At 54.4% G+C, this 24,504-nt stretch overlaps 6 protein-coding genes across 6 annotated transcripts; 3 read left to right on the top strand and 3 right to left on the bottom strand.

Annotated features, from left to right (window-relative positions):
* Nucleotides 1-395: 395 nt before the first annotated feature.
* Nucleotides 396-2,648, top strand: A1O7_09561 (uncharacterized protein; the record flags this gene model as incomplete). The annotated part of the gene is made up of 5 exons (XM_007763549.1): nt 396-632; nt 692-910; nt 1,056-1,142; nt 1,188-1,600; nt 1,649-2,648. The coding sequence occupies 5 exons, from the start codon at nt 396-398 to the stop codon at nt 2,646-2,648; spliced, it is 1,956 nt and encodes a 651-aa protein (XP_007761739.1).
* A 1,374-nt stretch (nt 2,649-4,022) lies between these two features.
* On the top strand, nt 4,023-5,810 carry A1O7_09560 (uncharacterized protein; the record flags this gene model as incomplete). The annotated part of the gene is made up of 2 exons (XM_007763548.1): nt 4,023-4,094; nt 4,155-5,810. 2 exons carry the CDS (start codon nt 4,023-4,025, stop codon nt 5,808-5,810), a joined length of 1,728 nt encoding a protein of 575 aa, XP_007761738.1.
* A 1,503-nt stretch (nt 5,811-7,313) lies between these two features.
* On the bottom strand, nt 7,314-9,148 carry A1O7_09559 (uncharacterized protein; the record flags this gene model as incomplete). The annotated part of the gene is made up of 4 exons (XM_007763547.1): nt 7,314-7,610; nt 7,671-8,112; nt 8,179-8,630; nt 8,687-9,148. 4 exons carry the CDS (start codon nt 9,146-9,148, stop codon nt 7,314-7,316), a joined length of 1,653 nt encoding a protein of 550 aa, XP_007761737.1.
* Nucleotides 9,149-12,910: 3,762 nt separating this feature from the next.
* Nucleotides 12,911-15,695, top strand: A1O7_09558 (minichromosome maintenance protein 3; the record flags this gene model as incomplete). Its single annotated transcript, XM_007763546.1, has 2 exons — nt 12,911-13,477; nt 13,530-15,695. 2 exons carry the CDS (start codon nt 12,911-12,913, stop codon nt 15,693-15,695), a joined length of 2,733 nt encoding a protein of 910 aa, XP_007761736.1.
* Nucleotides 15,696-16,884: 1,189 nt separating this feature from the next.
* Nucleotides 16,885-18,360, bottom strand: A1O7_09557 (uncharacterized protein; the record flags this gene model as incomplete). Its single annotated transcript, XM_007763545.1, has 1 exon — nt 16,885-18,360. The coding sequence occupies one exon, from the start codon at nt 18,358-18,360 to the stop codon at nt 16,885-16,887; it is 1,476 nt and encodes a 491-aa protein (XP_007761735.1).
* A 2,592-nt stretch (nt 18,361-20,952) lies between these two features.
* A1O7_09556 (uncharacterized protein) lies at nt 20,953-23,250 on the bottom strand (the record flags this gene model as incomplete). Its single annotated transcript, XM_007763544.1, has 1 exon — nt 20,953-23,250. The coding sequence occupies one exon, from the start codon at nt 23,248-23,250 to the stop codon at nt 20,953-20,955; it is 2,298 nt and encodes a 765-aa protein (XP_007761734.1).
* Between the last annotated feature and the right edge of the window lie 1,254 nt (nt 23,251-24,504).

Genomic DNA, 24,504 nt, shown 5'->3' with positions numbered 1-24,504 from the left:
GCGATCAGGAGCCTAGATAAAGATCCGAGCCTGAGATCAGCCGAGCACGCGACGCAGGACCGTTCCCTCAGAACGGCCAGGAACGGATACCAATCACGAGGGTGCGGGCGGAAGCAAGTTTTCGAGCATTTGGACCCTTGATTGCGCGGCCTTGACTCGAACATCGTCTTCCCACCCTCAGAGGACGAGAAATAATATGCGGCATGAAATCTCACCCGGTTCCAGCTGGCCCAGACCTGCCACGACGCCCAGTATCGCCATTGCATCACCCTGCATTGGGCCGCCAACTGCGAAGGTCCGACGCTGTCAAGCTCCTAATTCAACTGAAGACATCTCGGCGGTCGTGATGGGATAATCGCCATTGCACAGACGCGCCGGACATCCTCGGTACCACGATGATCCCGAAAAACGTCTACGAGCTCTGCCAGGACGGCCGGTCGGTAAGTTCCGAATTGGCCAAGAACCCGAACTTGTCTCCTCGCGAGGCGGCGAAGAAGCTCTACGGCGTCGGCGCCGACGACGAAATCGTTACCAAGAAGCTTAAGCTAGGGGAAGAAAAGCCGGGTGATCTGCAGGAGGCTCGAGAATGTGGGAATTGGGGATCGTCGAATCCGAGTGATTTGTTCTTGAGGGTACGACTTGAGGCAGTGGCCACCGTTAGCCTCTAAGTTGATGCTGACACGACGTCTAGATTTATCATGATGTCTTGTGTACGCTGGAGAAGAATCCCCTGGCGGGCGTCTGCTCGCCTTCCCTCATGGGGTCGAACGGAGTGTGCCCGCTTACCATTATGGCCATGGTTCCTGATATCTGTCGGCACATGTCAAATATAATAGCCAGGGCGGAGCACGAAGTATTCCTGGCGACCAACTACTGGATGCATTCAGAACCAACCAGGCTGATTACCAATGTAAGATGTTCTCCAGAGAAGACAAGACTTGCGGCAATGTCGAACCTGTAGACCAACGAGACGGTGTTTTGTCCCGCCTGTGCAGTGGCCTGGCGGTCCTCAAAGAAGTGAGATTGCACAGGGGCTGATATTGACACTCGTACAGGGATTACGAGAACTATCGAAAAAGGCAGTCTTGAACAACCGCAGAGTGGTCGTCAAGATCATCTATGACCGCGGCAGTGCGAAGCAGGTAAGTTCAGGTCGACAGGCTGCTGCCGGTCGTATCTGACCTCAGCAGGTCTTTAACAATCACCTGGCAGTCAAACCCGAAGAGTTTGCCGACCCCGACGGCAAAATCAGGATTCCGCATCCCGACGAACTCCCCAACGTCGACATCGAAGTCGTCAACTTTCATCGACCCGTTTTCGGCACCTTTCATGCCAAGTACATGGTTGTCGATCGCCGTATAGCGATTGTGCAGAGCAACAATATCCAAGACATTGACAATATGGAAATGATGACGCAGTTCGAAGGGCCGATCGTCGACTCTTTCTACGAGGTCGCTCTCATATCCTGGCACAATGCTCTCAAGCCGCCATTACCGCTGCTAGACCGACCGGCGGCTAGTTGTCCGGAGCCAACTTTCGAGGCGGAGAGTCATGCCACGATGTTCGACGAGCACGGCAAGTTGAGGACGGTCTATCATGCGTAGGTTGCCCCGTAGATCAACTGGGAAGTGCTTGCTGACCGGCCCAGCACAACCTCTGTTCCTGACGGGGCCGACAGCTTGAGCAAGATAGCCGAGGAAGGTGCACAGATAGACCTACCTCAGCATACCTCTCAGGATCCGCATTACGACCCGGACCTCAAATCGGAGGTCCTGCGCGCCGTAGCAGCCCTGAACCCGCGTAGAGGCGAAACGCGCGTCAATGCAATCACTCGCCTCCTCAATACCACCATCCAACCGCACACCAAGGGTAGTGCGCCGGAGATCGAACCAGCGGATACGATGACCCCGCTGATCCCCATCCCTCGACACGATCCCTTTCCCATCGCCATGGTCTGCCGGCAAGCCTGGGGCCCGCCGAACAAGCACAGCCTGCACACGCCGCAAAACGCCGCCTTCACGTCGGCCCTCCGGCACGCCACGCGATCCGTGTTCATCCAGACTCCGGACCTGAACGCCGAGGCGCTCCTGCCCGAGATTGTGAACGCATGCAAACGCGGCGTCAAGGTCACGTACTACTACTGTCTAGGCTACAACGACGCCGGCGAGCTTTTACCCATGCAAGGCGGCCACAACGAGATGATCGCGCACAACCTCTACCGCGACATTGGACCGGACCACCGGCTCAACCTCGAGGTGTACGCCTACGTGGCCAAGGACCAAACCCGACCGATCCACAACAAATTCAAGCAACGGTCCTGTCACATCAAGCTCATGATTGTCGACGACCACATCGGCATCCAGGGGAACGGGAACCAAGACACCCAGTCGTGGTACCACAGCCAGGAAGTCAACGTCATGATTGATAGTCCGCTGGTCGTGGGGAGGTGGATCGAGGGGATCAAGCAGAATCAGAACACGCACCTGTACGGCAAGGTCGAGGGTCAGGGGGACGACGCTGGGTGTTGGAAGGATCCCGAGACGGGGGAGCAGGCGGAGGGCGCCATCGGCGTGGATCCAGGACGCTTTGCTTGGGCAAAGGGTGTTATCGGCGCCGTTCAGAGGGTGAGAGGGGTGGGTGGATTCTGAAGCAGGGGAAGAAGGGAGGGGACAGGAACCCTGCACGCAGGGTTGCGCAAAACGACTACGAGATTTCAGCCCTGAGGTCATCCGGGATGTAGTATTTGATCAAGGGCATCCATTTCGGAGGGATCATGGCATGCACACGAGACGAGGTATAACGGGCCATGGAGTTCAAACTGAGACGTGTGCAGATGCTCGAGACCGAGGGTGGTTATAAAGGGGAAAGGGAAGACTACATATTGACCGGGTACATGATGGGGGAGATGGGCCTTCTTCTGCCTCCAAGCATACTCGTAGGGAACACTCCGGATTCCAACCAGGCGTATGTTCAGGCCACTTCGCAGTCGATGGCATCAATCAGCGTGGAGGAGCACAGGGGGCTTGGCGTGATCTCAGTGCAAGCAATTGAACGTTGAATCAGTCCTTCGCCGGCAGATGAGTTTGGCGTGTTCGGCTTCAATTCCGCACCGAAAGTTTACTAGGTACTCCGTACTGGTACGCGATGCATCAGTCGTGACACCGCGCGATGCCCGCAGATGAACGTGTGCGGGTGCATGCGCGTCGTACTGTGCACAGAAGGATCCCGGTGAGACGCCCTTTTGAAACATATGCGAGTCTAATCTCCACCCTAAGCTCGACCTGGGGTTCAGAAGCTCGATAGTCAATGTCGAGTTTCGTGTTCGTGCCCTGGGGAAGCGATGCCGGAGACAAGCAACAAGGAAGCGCAGGAAACCCCACACGCCACCTAAGCTCGAAAGCGCAACTTCCCCCCACAATGATCGGCTTCCTCGCGCTCGTCCCTCCACGGCCGACTGCCTGGAGCAGAAGCCGCAATAGATGGCGCCCAAAGACTGTTCGTGGGTACTGATCCGGCGCCCAGCAGTGGCTAGCATCGGGAATTCTGCCGGCTGTTGGGTCAACTCAAGCCGGCCAGGACAACCGATTGCGGGGGGTCTGATATTAATGTGTGGGTTGGACGCTCTAACATACTCCAACCCTGCTGAAAGATCGGATTGTATTGCAGATAAACAGTACAGTGGCAGCACAGCGCCAGTGCTCTTCGCATTCAATCCTGCCGGACGAAGCACTACTCAATCGCCCACGGACTCTCTGAGCGCGAGAGAGCGAGCCGAAGTACACAATGGGGTCCGTTGCGAAATCGTATGCCCGCCCGGATCGTGCCCATGGGAGCAAACATGCAAGCTGATCCTGCTCATCTAGCGACTACACGGCCTCGTATGCCTTCTTTGAGGCTATTTGGGAGGTGAGAAGAGAACCTGGCCAGCAAGGCGCCCCGGACCTGTCACTCACTAATACACCTGTGCTCAGGCCGGTATCACCCATGTCTTTGTCAACCTTGGGTCCGATCACCCTTCGATCATGGAAGCGATCACCAAGGGCCAAAGGGAAAAGAAGGACAACTTCCCCAGGATCATCACATGTCCCAATGAGGTATGATATGAACACAGAACTCTGTGGCCCGAATCAAGACTGAACAAATGCCACACACAGATGGTCGCCCTGTCCATGGCGGACGGCTTTGCGCGATTGACCAACAAGCCTCAATGCGTGATCGTGCACGTCGACGTCGGCACCCAAGGCCTCGCAGCCGCCGTGCACAATGCCTCGTGCGGCCGAGCGCCCGTGCTCATCTTCGCCGGCCTGTCTCCCTACACGATCGAAGGCGAATACCGGGGGTCAAGAACAGAGTATATACACTGGATCCAAGACGTGCCGGACCAGAAACAGATCGTGTCCCAGTACTGCAGATATACCGGGGAGATCAAGGGTGGGCGGAACGTCAAGCAAATCGTCAATCGCGCCCTGCAATTTGCGACAAGCGATCCCCAGGGTCCCGTGTATCTGGTTGGCGCGAGGGAGGCCATGGAAGAGGACATCGAGCCATACCACCTCGACCAGGAGCAGTGGAAGGCAGTCGCGCCGGCCGCGCTACCGCAAGATGCCGTCAAGATGATTGCGGAGGAACTCGTCAAGGCCAAAGAACCGCTGATGGTCGTGGGGTATACCGGTCGCAACGCAGATTCAGTCACCGCAGCTGTGGCGCTGGCCGACAAGATCCCCGCCCTCCGTGTGTTGGATACTGGTGGCTCGGACATGTGTTTCCCCACGGACCACCCTGCGTCATTGGGCATGCGGTATGGGTCAGACCCGGCAATCACGACGGCCGACTTCATCCTCGTGGTCGACTGCGACGTCCCCTGGATCCCCACGCAATGCAAGCCGAAGAAGGATGCGAGGATAGTGCACATTGACGTGGACGTGCTGAAGCGACAGATGCCAGTCTTTTATATCCCTGCGTACGCTCGCTTCAGCGCCGACTCGGCGACCTCATTCACCCAACTGAACGATTACCTCGCGTCCAATCCCCGACAGTCAGACGAAGACCACGCCGCAGCCGCGAAGAAGCGACAAGAAGCCTACACCGCCCGCTGGAGTCGACCCAAGGAACTCGCGAAACTGCCGGAGAACCCACAGCAAGCGGCGATCGACCCGCACGTCCTCGGCGGGCAGATCCGGGCCGCCGTGCCCAAGGACGCGATATTTGCGGTCGAAGCCGTCACACTGACGCTCTTCGTGGCCGACCAGATCGCCCCCGTGCTCCCCAAATCGTGGATCAACTGCGGCGGCGGCGGCCTGGGTTGGTCCGGCGGCGGTGCCCTGGGCGTGAAACTCGCGTCGGATTTCGAGCACCGGGCTGAAGGCCCCAACAAGGGCAAATTCGTCTGCCAGATTGTCGGCGATGGGACGTACATGTTCTCCGTCCCGGCCTCGGTCTACTGGATCGCCCAGCGCTACAACATCCCGATCCTCACCATCGTGCTGAACAACAAGGGGTGGAACGCGCCGAGGCGGTCCATGCTGTTGGTACATCCCGAAGGGCACGGCAGTAAAGTGGACAACAAGGAGCTGAACATCAGCTTTGACCCCACGCCGGATTACGCGGGGATCGCGAAGGCCGCGACGGGAGGAAAGGCGTGGGCAGGTACCGTCAGCACGGTCGCGGAATTGCTGGAGCAGTTGCCGCAGGCCGTCGAGGCCGTGAAATCGGGAAGATGTGCCGTGCTGGAAGTCAAGCTTGGCGAAGGGGGTTTGGGCACAAAGGCTGGCGAACCCAAGCAGGAGGAGGTCGCGCAGACGAGTGGGTAGGTTAGTGAAGAGACGGCTACAGTATACTGTGTGCGTATAGACCTTTATGCGGCTGCTTTGATGTGAAATACCGACCTACAGTCAAGGCATGGTTCAGTTTACAGTTTCAGATGTGTCGGTTATGAGGACGGCGGGGGTTCAAGAAGCACGAGACGGGAGTGAAGAGAAGTCTTAGGTACCTATAGCTACTGTGTGTGTACACACCTGTATGCGGCTGTGGCTGTTGGTGTGCAAATAAGGAAGGCAATGACATACAACCGAGATATAGCAAGTCAAGGCAAGGAAAACGCAAATCAAGGCATGGTATATAGGTAAAGAGACGAAGATGAAAATGAATATATCCTGCACTGGAGTGTGCTGATACGGAGTACTGTACCAAGGTGTTGACTCAACCCAACTCAGGGTTACCGTAGGGTCAGAGTGAGTCGAACGGTCTGATATAAATATCGCATCGCATCGCATCGCACCATCGTGTGCATTCGACATTCGACATTCGACATTCGACATTCGACATTCGACATTCGACATTCGACATTCGACATTCGACATTCGATAGTCAACATCTGACACGTCCCCAGCCGTTCTTCGTATCCAACTTCAAAACGCCAACTGCCAACTGACAATCCACTGATAGCAATGTGTCCGGCGGTCCTTGTTCATGAGACAAGTCGTTAAACTACCAGGTAGTCGATCGATCGAGATGCGACACGCGCGATGCCTGTATTGCGGCACTATGTATAGCTTCGATGTAGCTCCGTTCGCTCCAATGTACATGGCTCCGATGTAGATCCTGATGCGAGCGATGTGGTGATTATGACATATACAATACCAAGCGGATCTACTGGTACTGTACTCACGAGTTAGGTAGGTTGTGGGAACTGCTACTGTACTGTGTACTGTTGGTATGGTGGCCTGAAATGGTGTCGGTCGGGCGGCAAGGTGAATACTTCTTCTCTGTGTGGATTGGTCGATGGCTTGACGGAATTGATATCTACTGATTCGACTTTGGCGCTGTTGAGATCTGGCACTACGTGCGCCTTGTCAATGTATTCAACGAAGACTTCGCAGCATCAGAACCATATCTACCTAAGGTTTGCTCTTGTATGGGCCATGGAAGGTTGACGGACCGCTCGTGATACAGTAGCACATTCAAAGTACACGCGCACTGTTTGCCCACGGAAACCCAGTACACAATGTGAACACCTTTGTATCGGTAGACCTACTGCTCAGTTACGGTTTACAGGCAATTAAAGCTCACTCCTGATGAGTCTCAGGCTGATTCTTTCGACTTTCCAGGCCTGTTGGTACTGATACCCACGTCAAACCTGCCGACTATGGCCGACAAATTAGACCTTGGTCTCGGGGACGCCTTGACCAGCTGTGGAAGCTTGATTCTTTTCCTAGTCGCAAGAATTCACACCAAATAACGTTCCTCGACGTCTTCAGAAGACCGGAGTGAAGTTACTCCGTTGGTGGTAAGAAATATCCTTGCCGCCGTCTTGACTAGAAGACGGACCCTTTTCTTTCCACGTCGGCAACAATTTCCTTGTTAAGGACACCACCTTCGCTGCCCATCTGCTCTGCAAAGGTCTTAGTCGGTCTCCACTTGGCAGAGGTCCGGGGACTGGTTTCTTCCATCATCTTGTCAATCTGTTCCAGAGTAAGACCCTTGGTCTCGGGGACGAGGAGGACGGAGTAGATGAAGGCGCAGGTGCAAAGACCACCCCAGATAAAGAAGACCGAAGACTTTAGGTTGCCGCGGTCCTCGTTGACCATATAAGGGGTAATGACAGCGATAATCTATAGTCGAAATGTTAGCTCTGAGCGCTCGGGAAAGGGTAAAAAGAGGTGCGTGCTTACGGTGTTCCAGAGCCAGTTGGAGGCAGTGGAGAGACCCACACCGCGGGACCGAATGGGAAGAGGGAAGATCTCGCCGATCAAGATCCAGGCACCAGGTCCCCATGTCGAGGCGAAGAAAAAGATGAAAATCGCAATAAAGGCGATCTGGGCGTTGACGGCAGAGATGTTGTTCGCGATGCTATTTCCAGCGGCATCCAAGTGGGCGTGGTTGAAACCAACGGTAACGCCGATGATGGCAACCAGGAACTGGCAAATGAGCATACCGAGAGCACCGTAGATGAGCAGAGGGCGACGACCGAACTTCTCGACTGTGTAGAAGGAGATAGGGGTGGAGCACACGTTGACCAAGGTAAAGATCAGGGAGATCAAGAAGGTGTTGCTGATGGCGCCTGTTGCCTGGAGAAACGGCGTCGAGTAGTAGAAGATGAAGTTGACACCGGTCCTAGATTGATCATGTTAGCCGCCGTTCGTCGCCATGGGAAGCCGCAGGCCATGCACGAGAACATACCATTGTTGCATCATCTGCAGCGAGGTACCGAGGATCGTGCGCCGGAGGTTGGACTTTTGGTGCCCAAGACCTCCCTTGAAGCAGTTGGCCCAGCTGGAGAACCAGCCACTAGATGGAATCATCTCGCGCTCATACTCGTCGTTGGCGATGATCTCGGCAATTTCGACCTGAATATACTCGGACTCTTGTGGTTGACCACGGAGTCGGGACAGAGCTTGCATAGCTTTCTCGACTCTGCCTCTCTTGACAAAGTATCGGGGAGAGTCGGGGAGGAAGAGCAGACCACCGCCGAGGATGAGACCCCAGGCAAATTGGATAGCGATCGGGATGCGGTAGGAGCCCGTGTCGGGTCGATTTTGAGTCGCATAGTCGACGCAGGAGGCCAGCAAGAGGCCGATGGTGATGCAGAACTGGTATCCGGCAACGAGGGCGCCGCGAACTTTTCTGGGACACTACCAACAGATGTGTTAGCTTGAACAGGGCAAAGACAGCGCCGCTGGCAACTTACAATTTCGCTCATGTAGAGAATAACCACGGCGCTTTCAAAACCGACACCGAGACCGGCAATCAAACGACCAGCGACGATGACACCAAGACCATGGCCTGGACCGGTGATCATCTGAACAAGGACACCGAGCATGTAGATGACGCAGCCGGCGATGACAGTCCATTTGCGGCCAATGATATCGGCGACATCACCGGCGATGAGAGCGCCAAAGAAGGTACCGCAAGAGAGGATAGACACGATCAGAGACTGGTGAGGAGACGAGAGCGCGGAGGCGTCGGGGCCCTCGATGATGCGGATGAATTCTTTGCTTCCATTGACACCGTTGATGTACCCAGAGTCGTAGCCGAAGAAGATACCGCCAAAGGATGCAAAGGCACAGATGAGGTAGGCTTTCCAGGTCACCGGAGCCTCGATCCGGTTGACGTCCGTCGTGGTGGAGAGGGCACGAACTTCGCCAGGCATGATGACGGCGGTTGGTGGACGCGATGGATGAGAAGATGTGACACAGGTCAAGGAGGAACAAGAGGACCAAGCTTCGTGGACGAGCAGGAGCGGGCTCTTTAAAGAAAGCTTGCGCGAGGAAAGCGAAGACAAGGGAACCGGCCGTTCGAGGCAAGGCTAAACCAAGGGCAACAACAAGAGCAGTGACGCTCCACTACGCGATGAAACTACGCAAAAACTGCAATGGCACCGTGATGCACCTCCCTTGACAGAGCCATGGTGGCTTGCTACTGGTCACACGCGCATTGCGTGGAGCGAATTTGCCATATGGTGACTGGAGCAACTTCTGCATGTGATTCTGTCCATTGATATCACAAATTCCTGAAATTGAATAGCGAGAGGGTGCATGGGGATCTCAAAGCGGGCCTCTTCACTGGCGCCGCTACCGAGGCTCGCATGCTTTGCGGGCGAAAGTGGGTTAGCCGGGCTGCCAGCGTGCCATCGCCAGTTTTTCGTCGCCCCGTGAGATGGCGGCTTCGTTTTGCGCCTGTGCGCCTATTGGGCGACGGGCTGTTCATTCCCTGCAAAACGCGGAGTCACGGGCATGATCAGCTTTTCCCAGCTGGCCGGCCGCCCCGCACAAACGAAGCCAACGAGGCTCTCCGGACCGAACTAGTCATCGGATTCGACGGGCTCCCTCTGGCTGATGTTCGGCGACCTGCCCAGATCCAGACTGGAGCGGCTGATTGACAGCCTTCCCTGCGACGCCCACACCTGGATCAAAATCCTTGAAGTCATAGATCGATTGGTCCAGAGCGAGTGTCAAACACCATAACGGATGTTGACGTCGGGTCGTGCACTCCTTTGTGTCCGCTTAAGCCCTCGATCGGTTGCCTCTTGGCCAGAGCTTGTGCGAATCCGTGCAGCTTGGGAAGTCTTTGCCTTCTTCTCTGACATTGGCTTTTATTGGCACCCCCTCACCTTGGATTCATCCCCGTGGGGCAAAATCTGCAACCAAGATGCTGCTAGTCTGTTAGCGCCTGTAACCTTGACCAGGGAGCTCTGTGTCCGCAAAACTTCACCAGCCTTCACGAACGAGCAAAGTACACAATAGGACACAGCATTGGCGGCTACTCCGAGATTAGATTTCGGTACCCAAGCGGGGGGCTGACATGGTTGCATTATAATCGTACAGTGTCCTTCCAGACTCCGTTTCAATTCGATGACAAGATGAGCAGAGTATCAGGGCAAGGGCTCGAAAAGGGGAGCATTGTCTTTCAGTTAACATTGTGCGCGTGTGAGTGTTCGCTGAGGCGAAAAGAACCGATTGAGTTTGTGTACAATCGAGATGCCCCGTCATTGTATCGACGATGTGCGTGGTCATGGCAGCAGCTGTTGACGAGAGTCAAGCCACTTACACGGTCAGGGCAATCTCCTCGGCCTGACCAACCGGGACTTCCGTCCTTAGAGGTAAGAGCTATTCCATAGCAGCTTCGTGAGTGACGACGAGTGTGTCTTTGCTACCTAGACTTACCTGTACGAGTAGTCCATACTCCGTACTGCGTAATCATTGAAACCTTAGAAGCCGGCCATAGATCCTTCGACTTGACCGGTTTCCTCGCCCGAGTTAGGCATGATGCTGCGCTGGAATTTTTCGCTCCATCCGCTCCATCAAGATCCCAATTCAGAATGTCGTCACCTCACGCTCATTGCTCACTCACCCACATATCAGTCGCCTCTTCAACGCCGTTGCACCACGTATCGACGGCCGCAAATTTTTCTTCCAACTCCACCCATCGTCGCATGACTCTCACGAGTCTGGCTGATGAATCCTTCTAGAATGTCTTGCATCCGCCGAAGTTTTGTGATTTGGTATGGATCCCGCTACTGCGGGTGGCGTAGCGAGGATTAACCGATGTCACCTCACCAAAGTCACCTCTCCAGCACATGGGCTTCGCGTGGTATCGTGTTGCTTGCATGTTTCTCGTTCAACCGCCCGGGAGAAACCTGCGTCGTAGCAGTCAGCATTGGGTAGGCACTTCGTATGCAACCCTCACGGACCCTTTCGGCTATCCTCCATGGGACACCCCATTGTCCCCGGAGGTTGACATTTTGCTAGATGGGGATGGAGCTTTCCTCACTCACGCCGTTCTGTTTCCAGGGTAGAGGTCCAGCACCACCTCTCTCGTGGAGTCCATCCATCGTATGCTGTGCTGTAGGACTGTACCCCGTGGGTTCCCCCCCAATGCAGGCGCCAATGTGCATGAACTGGGCCGTTGATGATTGGCGCACAAGGACACACCATGCCACCCCATGCCGTGCTGTATCTGCATGGAAACGACGCAGAAGCTTTAGAAGAATGAAATGCAGACCGCCAAGCAGGCAGTGAGGCATGGAGACAAGACTATCACCACAACGCGTTGCACCGTGCCACACCACGCTATGGCAGCGAAGTTCCGGAAATGAAATGAACTTCTCCCCTCAATGATAAGTTGATGTTGACCCTGCCAGTGCCGACACCACGGGATGAACTCATTCTCGTCAACGTGGCAATGCATCAAATGCACGATTTGCTTACCCAACAAAGGAGTATCTTGGTGGCGGTATGCTACGTACATCCCCGTGTTCTCTGTCCACAGCACATGTGTGTGCCGCGCGATCGGATCGGACGGGAGGTGCTTGGTGTGGTTGATACTGTGATCGTACATGTGTGACTGAAAAGGCTGGTTCGAGATCTTCGCGTCCCTGTTCCACGGCGCACCAGCCCGTTGGGAACATGCCACATCTGTCCTTGGTCTTTCTTTCCATACCAAGGACACGCTAGAAGTCCATCGACCCCTTCGCGGAGCACGTAACCTACCACTGCACCGTCCATGTTGTCTTTGATCCGGTACTTCCCTTCTCTTAACTCCGTCAACCTGTGCTGCACTGGATGCCTCATGGGAACAAAATGTCTAGTCTGACTGACTTGTAAGTGAGACTGTGGGAGCAAAGTATACTGTACAAACCAGGCCAGACAATCTAATGCCTCGAAACACATCTCCCTTCAAGATGATCAATGATGATGACCTTCTTGTGATTCGACTACAGCAATTCATCTTTGGTATACTTCATGGTCGGCGGCACGACTCCAAGCAAGACTCGAGTTTACCCTCCTCAGAATCGTCCGAAGGGTATATATGTACAAATGAATGCGCACTATGTATGGATGTCCCCAGAATATAGCCTAAATGCCACTTAAGATACGTACTCCGTACTGTGTACCAAGATTTGAGAGCACATCCTCAAGCCAGCAAATTACATCACCTTGAGTAGGGAGCACCACCTCTCACGGTCAGAGACAGACTCGCAGATTGACTGCGCGCTTGAGAAGTTAATAGGCTGACACTCTGCTACGAAGTGCACCGTGGGTTCTGTTAGTTCGTCTATCGGTAGATTTGCCTGACGAGATGTGCGAATACGCAATCTCACAGTCGGGTATGGAGTATCAGGTACTGATGATACTGATTCCAAAAGCCCCAAAGCCCACACCGTGGTGCTGGCCAAGTGATACGGAAGGTGGTACTGGAGTGATCACGATGTACTCTGCGAAGCAGTGATTCTCGTGAGGGTGAGGGGTGCATAGGATCGCAATTGCTTTACCGTATTAAAGTGCTATTACGGAGCAGCAGAAGTGCGCGTCTTTCACGCGTCGAAACGCGACTTTCTCTCCTCTCCTCGCCGTGCCCCTTCAACCACTTCTTCGCACTATTCAAACTTGGGATTGCCAACGACCTGTACAAAATGTCGCTCAGCACTAATCAGCTTCGCGATGAGGCCGTCCGAGACAGGATCAGACATGCGACCGAGTTCCTCGACCCCACCGACGATGAAGCCCGATCCTACCGTGCCGATATCGTCTTGATGCTGAATCGCGGTCTGCGACGGCTTGTGGTCAGCATTGATGATATCAGAGCCCATTCACGAGAACTAGCAGATGGCATTCTGTTCCAACCGTTTGAATATTCCCTAGCCTTTGACGCTGCTCTCAAAAACATCATTGCGACGATACCCAACCGCGCGGCGTTCGAACACGATGAAGACCGACTCTACTATGTCGCATACTCAGGCTCGTTTGGAGAGAATACCTGCAACCCAAGAACTTTAGGAAGCTCGCTCCTGAACCGGATGGTCTGTCTCGAGGGTATTGTGACTAAATGCAGTCTCGTCAGGCCCAAGGTTGTCAAGAGCGTGCACTGGAATGAAAAGAAAGGCACATTCATGTTCAGGGAATATAGAGACCAGACCATGAGTGCGAACGCCCCAGCGAGCCTGAGCGTGTATCCGCAAGAAGACCGAGAAGGAAATCCGGTACGTGTCAAACACAACGCTTGACCAGTGCGCAATTCTAACAGACTCTCAGTTGGTCACAGAGTACGGATATTGTACCTACCGAGATCACCAGACGATCAGCATTCAAGAAATGCCCGAAAGAGCTCCAGCAGGGCAACTCCCCCGCAGCGTTGATGTCCTCATGGACGACGATATGGTCGATCGTGTCAAGCCTGGCGACCGCATTCAGCTGGTCGGTATCTTCAGGTCCCTCGGTAACAGAAATGCTGGCTCCGGGTCATCTATCTTCAGGACGCTGATATTGGCCAACAATGCTGTACTCTTGTCTTCGAAAGCTGGGGGTGGTATTGCTCAAGCCACGATCACGGATCAGGACGTGAGAAATATCAACAGAATGTCGAGGAAGACAGAAGTCTTCGACCTGTTGTCGCAGAGTCTAGCGCCCAGTATCTATGGCCACGACTACATCAAGAAGGCAATCTTGCTCATGCTGCTGGGCGGCATGGAGAAAAATCTGCCGAATGGGACGCACTTACGAGGCGACATCAACATCCTCATGGTGGGCGATCCGTCGACCGCGAAATCACAACTACTGAGGTTTGTGCTCAACACGGCACCCCTGGCAATTGCCACAACCGGTCGTGGCTCCTCTGGGGTCGGTCTGACAGCCGCTGTCACATCCGACAAAGAGACGGGTGAGAGACGACTCGAAGCTGGTGCCATGGTGCTGGGTGACCGTGGAGTGGTCTGTATTGATGAATTCGACAAGATGAGCGATGTTGATCGTGTGGCCATCCACGAAGTCATGGAACAGCAGACCGTGACAATTGCAAAAGCCGGTATTCACACCTCTCTCAATGCGAGGTGCAGTGTCATCGCTGCAGCAAACCCGATATTTGGGCAATACGACAGCAACAAGGACCCACACAAGAACATCGCATTGCCAGACTCCCTTCTCTCACGTTTCGATCTGTTATTCATTGTCACCGACGATGTCAACGACACGAGAGATAGAGACATATCCGAGCACGTCCTGCGAATGCATCAGTATCGGCCCCCTGGGACTGAAGAAGGCGCCCCCATCCGAGATCAAGCCAACCAGATGCTTGGTGTGGGTGTCCAGGAGGACCAGAACGCTGATCGGGGGACATCGACAGTCTACGAGAACTACAATGTTGTCTTGCATGCCGGGTTTTCCTTTCAGAGGACCAGCAAAAGGGGTCGCAAGAAGCAAGAACACCCCGTCAGCATGGCCTTTCTAAAGAAATACATCCAATACGCAAAGAGCAGATGCAAGCCCGTCCTGACAAAAGAAGCAAGCGACTACGTCGTCAACGCGTACGCAAGCCTCCGAAACGACGAGATGAAGGCCAATGAACGCCGAACCAGCCCCATGACTGCCAGAACGCTGGAAACGCTGATCCGTCTATCAACCGCGCACGCCAAGGCCCGGCTATCAAGCAGAGTCGAAGAGGATGATGCAATTGCGGCAGAGGAAATTCTCAAATTTGCTCTTTTCAGAATTGTCCCAACCAAGGCCGGTAGGGGGAACAAGAGACGCAAGACCGAAGATGCCAACCTAGACAGCTCGGACGAAGAGGACGAATCTGACAGCGACGACAGCAATGGCGGTGATGCGCCGTACCGGGGCACGAAGCCATCCGGCAGCCGCGCAACGAAGCCATCGACCCGAAGTCAGCGCTCGGCTCGCTCGAACGGCACTCCTAACGGTGCACCAAACGGAACGAGGACCAACGGCAACGCGAATGCAGGCGACACAGGTGACGTTTCAGACAATGAGGATGACGAGGACATTCAACCCAGCTCATCCCGGCGCTCTCGCCAGACCGGTGCCGAGTCTCAAATGTCCCGCATGAGCATCGCCAGCTCGATACCCAGTTCCCAACTCCCCTCCACGCAGGCGGATTCGCAGTCCCAGTCGCGCAGAACACAGTCCCAATCTCAGTCGCAGACCGAGCCGGAAGATTCTGGACCTACCATTTCCCAAACCCGGCTGGCGACTTTCCGCGCGGCGCTGGGCCGACTTACACATACGAGCCTGTTCCACAACGACATGGCGACGGTGACGGACGTGACTTCGGCGGTCAACCACCGCGTGTCGGAGAATAACGGGCAGGAATTCACGGCTGATGAAGTTACAGCCGCGCTAAGGGCCATGAACGAGGCCAACCAGATTATGTTTTTGGAGGACAATGGGGAGGTCTATACTTTGTGATTACATAAATGTGCAAGTGTATGAAATTTGCATGCTTGGGATGACTGACGGTATGGTATGGGACGAGCAAGGCTGGACTTGGTTGCTTCCTGAGATATGACGGTTCAAGGCCGGGCGACAGGGGCGTTGTGAATGCATAGATTGCGATAAGCGAGGGACTGATCCACAATATCCTATGATATGCCCGTTCGTTTGACTCAAGTTCGATTTGCGAGGTAACAGTTGACGATACCTAATGCATGTGCTGCGTACAGTCAGACATTCCGCCGGTGCTGGATGCTGGAGTCTCATGCACGCGTTTTCTGTCCGGAGTACGAGCCACACATAAGATACCCAGCAGAGTCTTTCGTTCGTAGCTATTACCTGAGTAGTTACTTCGTCGTCTATAAGATATCAAGACGACTACACACTGAAATACAGTACTGTATGTACTTATGCTTTGATGTTGTCGGCTAGCACGTCGCCATTTCTGTTTAACTGCACCCATGCGGTATAGAAATATACTGATACGTTCGCAAAGGCTCAAGACAGCAGCTTGCAGCTTACTGAGTACAGTATAATGGTTGGCTCTTGATTAATAGTGAAGATGAAGAGGAGCAGATACGTAATTACTGTGTACGCGCTAATCAGCCCGGCGAACCCATTTTCCGTCCGTTCGAGCCGACTAAACTTCCTCTGGGCATAGAGCTGCGGGTTTCAATCAACTTTCACTTGCACCTCATCTCATTTTCCCTCCCTGATTTGACGTGGCTTATAACGTGTAAGACCGTGTTACAATTAATTTCATTTCATGACCGCGAGCATTCGAACGGCATTTAGACCATAATGGCCCTCCCTGTCCTTCAAGTAAGGATGATTCTTGTCACCCGACAAGAAGCAAAGCTCAGCTCCCTCAAGCAAGTGCTGTGCTGCTTGTCTCTGTCTCGGTCTTTCTGAGGACAGAAACCCAAACCAGGACAAGAACTATGACTATGACCAGGAGCATCGCACCTTACAAGAAGCTCATCCGCTTGAATGAACTGTTAGCTCTGAGGATGCCTCCAAATGCTCTCCCAGGTCCTTGCTGAATGGTCCTCCATGAGAGGCCTTCCCTCACCATGCTCGGACTGAGCAATGCTTCATGGAAGAGAAGCACCCATTCCCAGCGGACCGTGGACCATGGACCATGTCATCGCCGCAGATACCATGGTTAAAAATCCGGCTGTGTCCACCTCCAGGTGGCCTCAGACTCCCAGCCAGGAACTTCCTCTTCTGGCTCTCCACCAACGAGCTCCCAGTAATCTTTCTCGGTCCATTTCCACAATCTCTGAACGACACCGGCGTAATTGCGCATGGCGTGCCATTCTGCTCTGGTTTGGTATGTGACAAGAGCCTCACCTGGCTGGCGTGGGTGCAGGGCCTCCCAGATGAGACGGTGAATCTCCAGGGCGTCCGCCGGTTGGATGGGACCGATGAGTCTTCTGTATTCAGCGAGCATCCACTGGTGGTACTCAGTGTGGCGTTTCCCGTAGAAACGCCGCACCATGGCGTCGTTGGCTCGACTGTACTGCACCGACATCAGGGCCGTCTGGGCATGGAGCGCCCACGACTTGTATGTCCTCGTTAGGACTTCAAGCTGGAGGAGCGTGAATGTCTCCTCGTTGGACCAGTCAATGCTCGCGGCAACTTCGTGGTCGCCAAGGTATCCCCCCTCATCGCGGACCATGATAGGCTCACTGATCATTTCAGCATCGTTGATCATATTGCTGTCTCTGAGAAGTAGCGCTGCGCCAACCTCTGGAGTTGGAGTCGGGGTCCTAGCCTTCTTCAATGGCACGCGGCGGACACCGGTTTCCTCCTGCATCATCGTGTCCACCTCACGACCCATCGCCGCCTGAAGATAGTTCCAGGGCCGATTGCTGGAGTTGTTGCGCATGTTTTGAGGGAGCATGTCCCAGATGCGACGAGCATCCCACTGTTCGGAAAGGAAGATGCGAAGCATATCCCCCCAGACGTGCCTTGGGAAACGTTGGCAGACTTGTCGGAGAGAGGTGCCGGCAGGAATGACGTCGTTTGCAGTGGGATAGGGCGTGCCGATCTGTTGATTGATCGGGTCCCTCTTGCATCGTGCGATGAGTAGGGGTGCTCGCAGCACCGGTTCCGTGGTGCCAACCCTGATAACGAGCCAGTTTCGACCTGACCCAAGGCCTTCGCCAATTTGCTCTGCGACCTGCGGAAAGAGATAGTTCGCCGGTACTCTCATGTGCGGATCCGAGGTGGGGACAGGGGCGCGGGCACGGGGTGGTCGAAGTGCATTGTTACCACTTCGACTGGCGGGACCGCGGGGAGTCTGAGAGCCGTGCTGTCCTGGTGTAGCTCTCGTTGGGGTCGCTGGTGGATATGCAGGAGCCGCGGCAGGCATCGGGAGATTCATGGCACCATATGGCTGAATGGGAGGCGCGGGATTGTTCCATGTGCCGCGCATGTAATCCGCAAGTGTCGCTGACTGCTGCTGCTGCTGCTGCTGCTGCGAGCCTCCGTAAGGCTGCCACATGTTGGGGACTGGTACGGTATTCTGTTGCTGCTGGTTATATTGTTGATTTATACCGCTGCTGTTCTGGTTGCCATACCGCTTGTTGGTGTTGTTCTGACCCTGAGGGCGCTGGAACCCTTGTCTCCTGTTCATATTGAGATAACGACAAGATTGTCTGTGCACGTCCTGGCTTGTTTGGCTGGTTGATGACACGATGCGACAAATACTGGACAAGCTTTACTGGTGTTTGTGCTGGTCGCGGGGCTTGATGTCGTCTGATGACAATTGGACGCGGAGCTCGAGGATTTGCTTGTGATGACAGGAGGGCGTGAAGACGCGAGACTGTGGGCGAGCTTAGTTGTACAGCTGCTGAAAAAGAATCAGCAAGCGGCGCGAAGAAGTTGACCGCAGGAACGCCTACCACTTACTTGGCTCGCGCAGGATCAGTGACGTGGTCTAGGTCGCTGGAGACGATCTCACGTGGTTGTCGAGGCTTTCAGCTGCAAGGACGCGTAGATGCAAAGGTAGGAACGTGCAAGGTACAAAGTCACAAGCTGTGAGCACCGCCCGGCTCGTCTGGTAGCTGCCAAAACAATCAGCTGAGTTTGCAGACATGTCAATCGCAAGGAAGATACTGACTGCTTTGTGTGCCGCGCACGAGGATCGGTAGGTGACTGATCGTGAACGTGGATTCTCGCCTCGACACGCCAGAGATCGGCGGATGGGTGATTGTTGGTGTTGGTGCTGGGTTCTTGACGCTATGCGCACCGGCTCAGCAAACTGATTGCTAGTGCCGGATTCTTATCTCTGCGGTCGCGGAAAAGAGAGGCTTCTGGACTGATGAGTTGGCGATCGCGAAAACGAGAAGATCGAGTCTTACAGAGTAAGTGGTAAGTTGGTGTTCGCGAGGCTAGCAATCTTGGAACCGGTGATGGTGATAGCAAGCAAGAAGTGTCTTGCTCTGCAATCGGCTGGAAGAAGATGATGAGGGAGAAAGACTGTCGAGGAGTGAGATGTCAAGAGATGCTTATACCCGTGAGAGGATGCGCGTACCTTATATGCCCATGCCTCGCCGGTTGTTGTCACTTATGTCTTCACTGTCGTAGGCAGTGGCAGAGCACTGCCTTGTCTGGTCTGGCTAATGGAGGTATGGTCAACGGAGCAGGATTCTGGATTGTGAAGTCTACCACCATGGTGATCGACGGACAAACCATCCAATATCACTGACATTGTCACGAAGCTGGACCGCATCAGGGGGTGACAACCGACGCTGTTCGTCCCCACGACCAATATCGACCTCTATGGATCACGCTGGAGCTGCCCGGTGTGAATTTACCGGCCTGATGAGTGACTGAGCGGGTGAGATGTCAAGATCTGTGGCTGGCCAGATTCTTTGCCACTCGCAGGATCACAGCTCACACAACATCAAGCGGAGACTCTTCCACGTCTACGTCTATACCTATGTTTACGTTCAGCTGTGCAATCACTGCAACGATTATGATTCCCCAGTGCTACCAAGCTCCTGAGTCAGGTCGAGGGCCTGCAATGCCGTATGGTCAATAGATGTACAGTGGACAGGCTCTTTTCTGGTTTCTCGAAGAGAAACGGTTGCAACCAGTTGCTAGCTGGTGTCCAGTATCTGCGTGAGCATGAACATGTTGCAAATCAGCCAGAGCCCTACATACTCGGCGCTTGTTTCTACTCCTACTCTGAGTGATATCTTTCTAACCGCCGCCACCCTCTGCAAGAGGCGCATTACCAGAAACTCTGATCAGGTAAAGATTCATGCATGCGAACGGCTAGATCGTTGAAAGGTAACTAAACGGCCTAACCGGCATCCACTGTCCAGGTGTGATCCTTATCTAGAGGTGATCAAGGACCCATGATTTAGATGCTTCCTTCAATAAAATGCAGGTCCGCAGTCCTGGGTCCACCTTCTTCTCCCTCTCTCCATTGTTAAGCTGCAGTCAGGCCAGGTTCTGCCTCTACCAGCACAGCACCTAGATGCAAGGTAGAAGAGAGCATAGGTATTAGCGTCGCACATGAACACTCCTGCCAGACAGTTTGTGGAGGAGTGTACTGCCAATGGATGAGAGGAGATGGAGGTGATATCAACTGCGCAGCAAGGGAATGGAAGGCCAAGCAGTATCAGGGACGTGCATGGACGTGGAGGGATCACCGACATCAGGATTAGATTACTTCAGCATCGGCCGCGGGTCTCGGCGTCGGCTCGGCGTCGATGTCGCCCTTATTTAGTGTCATTCCAACTTACCTGAACGACATCTCTGCCTATCAACAACAAACAGCACGCAAACAAAACCGCATTTCATCTCATTGTGATTTCCTGCCTGTCTATGTTAAGAGTAAGGAGGACTCTTGTCACATGACAAGAAGTAAAGCTCAGCTGCCTCAAGCCCGTGCTGTGCTGTTTGTCTCGGTCTCAGTCTTTCTGAGGAGCGGAACCAGGACCAGGACCAGGACCAAGACTAGGGCCGCCTCACATGATGTTCAGGTCGGCGCTTCATCTCCAATATCGACGTCTTCGTCGACAACTTTCATGCAAACTTCACGCATCGATATGTTGAATTCACCGCCGCGGGTCTCAACCATCGCCACGCCATAAAAGCGGTCTCTGTTCACGACGACAGATGTCGCTCAAGTGTCGTACAGTTCAGGGAGCCCTAACGCCGCGCGTATCAACCATCGCCGCATACATGGGCTCTGTTCGCGACAAACAGATCTTGCCTAGACCTCCTCCAGATCTGGTGGCCCCATTGCAAACGCTTCTGCGACCGACTCCTTCAACCAGTCCTCGTCATTGTCGATCATATCTGGCAGGTCCCAGGTTGCGAAATCGCTGCTGTTATCACCAGGATTAACGACGCCGCCTGCCCCGTTGTGGTGGCCTGTACCGACACTGTTCACTCCTGTGACCGCGTGAGAAGCTGCACCGCTCTGTGTCACCGTCCCGACCGCGCCAGTGTTTGGCTCTTCAAAACCTGAAACATCGCTCGCGAAATCTCCGACGTCGAACTCTTTTCGGAGCTCCGCAGGTGGCACCTCTAGGGTAAAGACAACATCAGCAGCAGAGCAAGTGGAGGGTGATTGAGATGTACCAGGCGCCTGATCCAACACGGTATCTGCTCCTACACCTATTACTTCCTGTTGTGGCACTTTTTGCGAAACAGCACCAGTTGGCATCGACGAGTGCCAAGTTGGTGCAGAGGTGCTTACCGCATGGTCACAACGCCCGTTATTGATCACCATGATATCAGATATCATGGACGCACCTGCTGCACGAGCAATGTCGGCGTCGATCTGTGTGGCGTATTGATCGGTAGTGGCGCTGGTGGCGGCGACCATGTCTCTGGCGTGATAGGACGTGGTGTCGGCAGGAGTACTTGCCTCAAAGCGAAATGCCTCTGGCGTGATGCTTGGCTGTACACATCTCCGCTTGAGGGTTCCGAGCTGCTGGGTTGGCTCTTCTCTGGCTCGCTTCGGGGTGATCGTCGGTCTGAGAAGCATGGATGGAGGTGGTCCTGCTGCTGAGTCGAGATCCATTGCAGTCGAGTCGGCATAGAGTTCATTGGCGCCAATTGCATATTCATGAGCCGCCGTAGTGTTTTCATCAAAGGGGTTGCCAACGAATTCGTGGGGGCCAGTTGCAGTTGCATGTTGGAGAGCCGCCACAGTGTTGCCATCAGAGGGGTCGTCGGGGCCAGCTGCATAGTCATGAGCCGTCGCTGTGTTTCCATCAGAAGGGTTCTCCAACAACTGCGGTTCGTCCATTACGAGATCACCCTCTTGAGCACCGTCTCCATTCCAGGACAGGACGTCGTCGACGAGGCCCTTCACAAGACCCTCGGCCGGCAATTTCGCAACAACTTTCTCTAATCTGCTAAGCCTGGCTGCATAAGCTTGCTTGACGTAGTCCTCTGCGGACTTTCGAGTTAACACCACCTTTTGATCGACGGTCCGGCCAGGCGGTTGACAAGAGTCGAACATGTGGACCACGTGCTCCGCGACCAAGTCGCCCATGGCTCTGATGAAGGCGGGACACGCTTCAACGTGTAGGAAGCTGAACATGGTCTCGGTCGAGGGGTTGAATGGCCAGTTGGTCATTCGCATGATAAGGTTTCGTCGGCCTCGACTGACAATCAGATCATATGTGGCATCGGCATTGATAATCTCCTCTGCCCGCTGGCGCTGTCGGTTCCATCGTGTTGCAATGCCTCTGTTGAACGTCTCCAGTTCGGCCTCAGTCTGCCAAAGGCGATATTCCTTGCCACCGAGCATCACGGTTCTCTCCGCTGCCGCAGCCGTTTGTGCCCGCCCGGTGCTTCGAATCAATGAAGCGTTCTCGTTGTGGAACTTGCCCTGCATCTTGTTCCTGCCATCCGTCACCCCACCGTTCATCAAGCAGCCTCGAAGCTTGTTGGGCGCGAGGCACAACGCGGCCATTTGTTCTTCGGTGAAACGATTCATGCGCGCATCGAGCCTCTTCATCAGGAAGTTAGCACGGTTGTTTACTGACTTGCTGCGCGAAATGCCGGTGCTGTTGATTTCTTCGAGCGCCGTCTTAGTCAAGCGGTCATGAATTTGGTTGGCTGTCCACATCCACTGGATGAAGGCATCGAGATACTCGCCCCGGAGGTGGTTGGGGTACCTGATGCAAATCTCTTCGATGGTTGCCTCATCGGGGATAGGGGCGTCGAAGGGAGGAAAAGAGGGCAGCTGGTGATACATTGCAGATTCGCCATCACTTCGACTCCGACCTGTGCTGGAGGCTGCAGGTGACGCGGCGCGTGAGGGCGACTGCAGTGAATGGTCGACGTATTGGTACTGCCCTTGCGACATCGCACCTGGACCTGGCTGGTCGGCAGGTGGGATGTCGGGGTACTGAGACACAGCGTTGGCTGCCGGGGCTGGAGTCTGTGATTGGGGCTGGTTCTGGTTATTAGTCGCGCGGAAGGTGTTCGAAAGGAGATATACCTGGTACTCGGCCGCAGCCTCGTCGCCGCCCATGTGTGCCCACACCGACATGCTCTTGGATCGAGAGGTGGCTTGACTTCGTCCTGGCGCCAGGGCCGTCCGACGAACCGAGCCTTGCGGCCAAGGAGTTGAGGTCTCGGAATTGCCAAGTGCAGCAGTGTCTTTCTGATGATGTTGTAGTCAAGGATTGGAACTATGGGATGCTCGAGCCGACGAAGTCTCAGCCAGTGACTGAGTATCAGGCTTGAGCAGAGGAACCCCGAGAGAAACACGAGTTGAGAAAGAAACAGAGGCAGCGAAGTTGTTTTGATCCAGGAGCTGAAGTGAATGATGACCTTCAGTACGCGGTTCAACTGCCTTGGACTCGACTCGCGACAACGAAAAACGCAGCCGCCTCGACACCCATGTCCTTTCAACAAAGAGCAATTGTGCAGGCAGGAGAAAGGAACCCGTTCAAGTTGGAATCATTGCTCTCTTCTTTGCAGGGTCTACGCGCAGCGAAGTGCACGATGAGCGAGGTGTCGGCATTGAACGTTTCCTTCTTCACGAGATTCAAACAGGGCTGCAGTGTGTTTACGAATGCTATGAGACTTGATGTCTCAATGCCCCGGCGTCGGGCAATCCCATGTCATCGAGAACCCCTTTGTCCCGGCTCCTCAAAGACATGTTGTGGTCTCACGAGCCTTCGAACATTGGACTCATTGTGCCGTTGTCTATTGCCGACCAAGAAACAAGGAGAACAAAGCCGAACAAAGTGCAATGTCACTCGACTTCTTTGTGAGCCATCACATCCATGGAACTCGACGATACCTACTGTTTCCCTTCACAGTCCTCTCAAATATACGTATGGGCTTGAGATGTCAAGAACCAGGTCACCGGCCCTACGAGACTGGCCGTAGCAGACAATACAGTCTTCTCTTTCCTGTTGCTGCGCTCCAACTCTTGTGCCAGTCTTCGCTAGCCTCCAATATCGCTTCCCACGTTGATGTGATGGATGCAGTACTCGAAGCCAAGTTCTCTACTTCAGCCGCAAGAGCTTGTCGCTCCTCAGGCTTCCCTTCGGGTTGTCTAGATTAGATTCCGCCGCGTCTCAACCCATCTTTGACTGCTCAGCTCCCGAGTCGTCGACTTGGAGTAGCCACGCCTTACGCAAGGCCAGCTTGCTGCGAATTGTAAGTTCCAAGACTTTTGTTCATTGAGTCGCTGTCTGACTAGCTCTCAGGCTCTCCGCGTCCTCAATATCAGATGCCCCTAACCGACCTGGACATGGGATACGAGATCGATTGTAAACTTCTCTACACCTCG

This window comes from Cladophialophora yegresii (assembly GCF_000585515.1).
Source record: "Cladophialophora yegresii CBS 114405 chromosome Unknown aczIN-supercont1.7, whole genome shotgun sequence".
Lineage (NCBI taxonomy): Eukaryota > Fungi > Ascomycota > Eurotiomycetes > Chaetothyriales > Herpotrichiellaceae > Cladophialophora > Cladophialophora yegresii.
The sequence above is the reverse complement of the archived record's forward strand: the minus strand, read 5'-3'. Positions and strand labels throughout refer to the sequence as shown.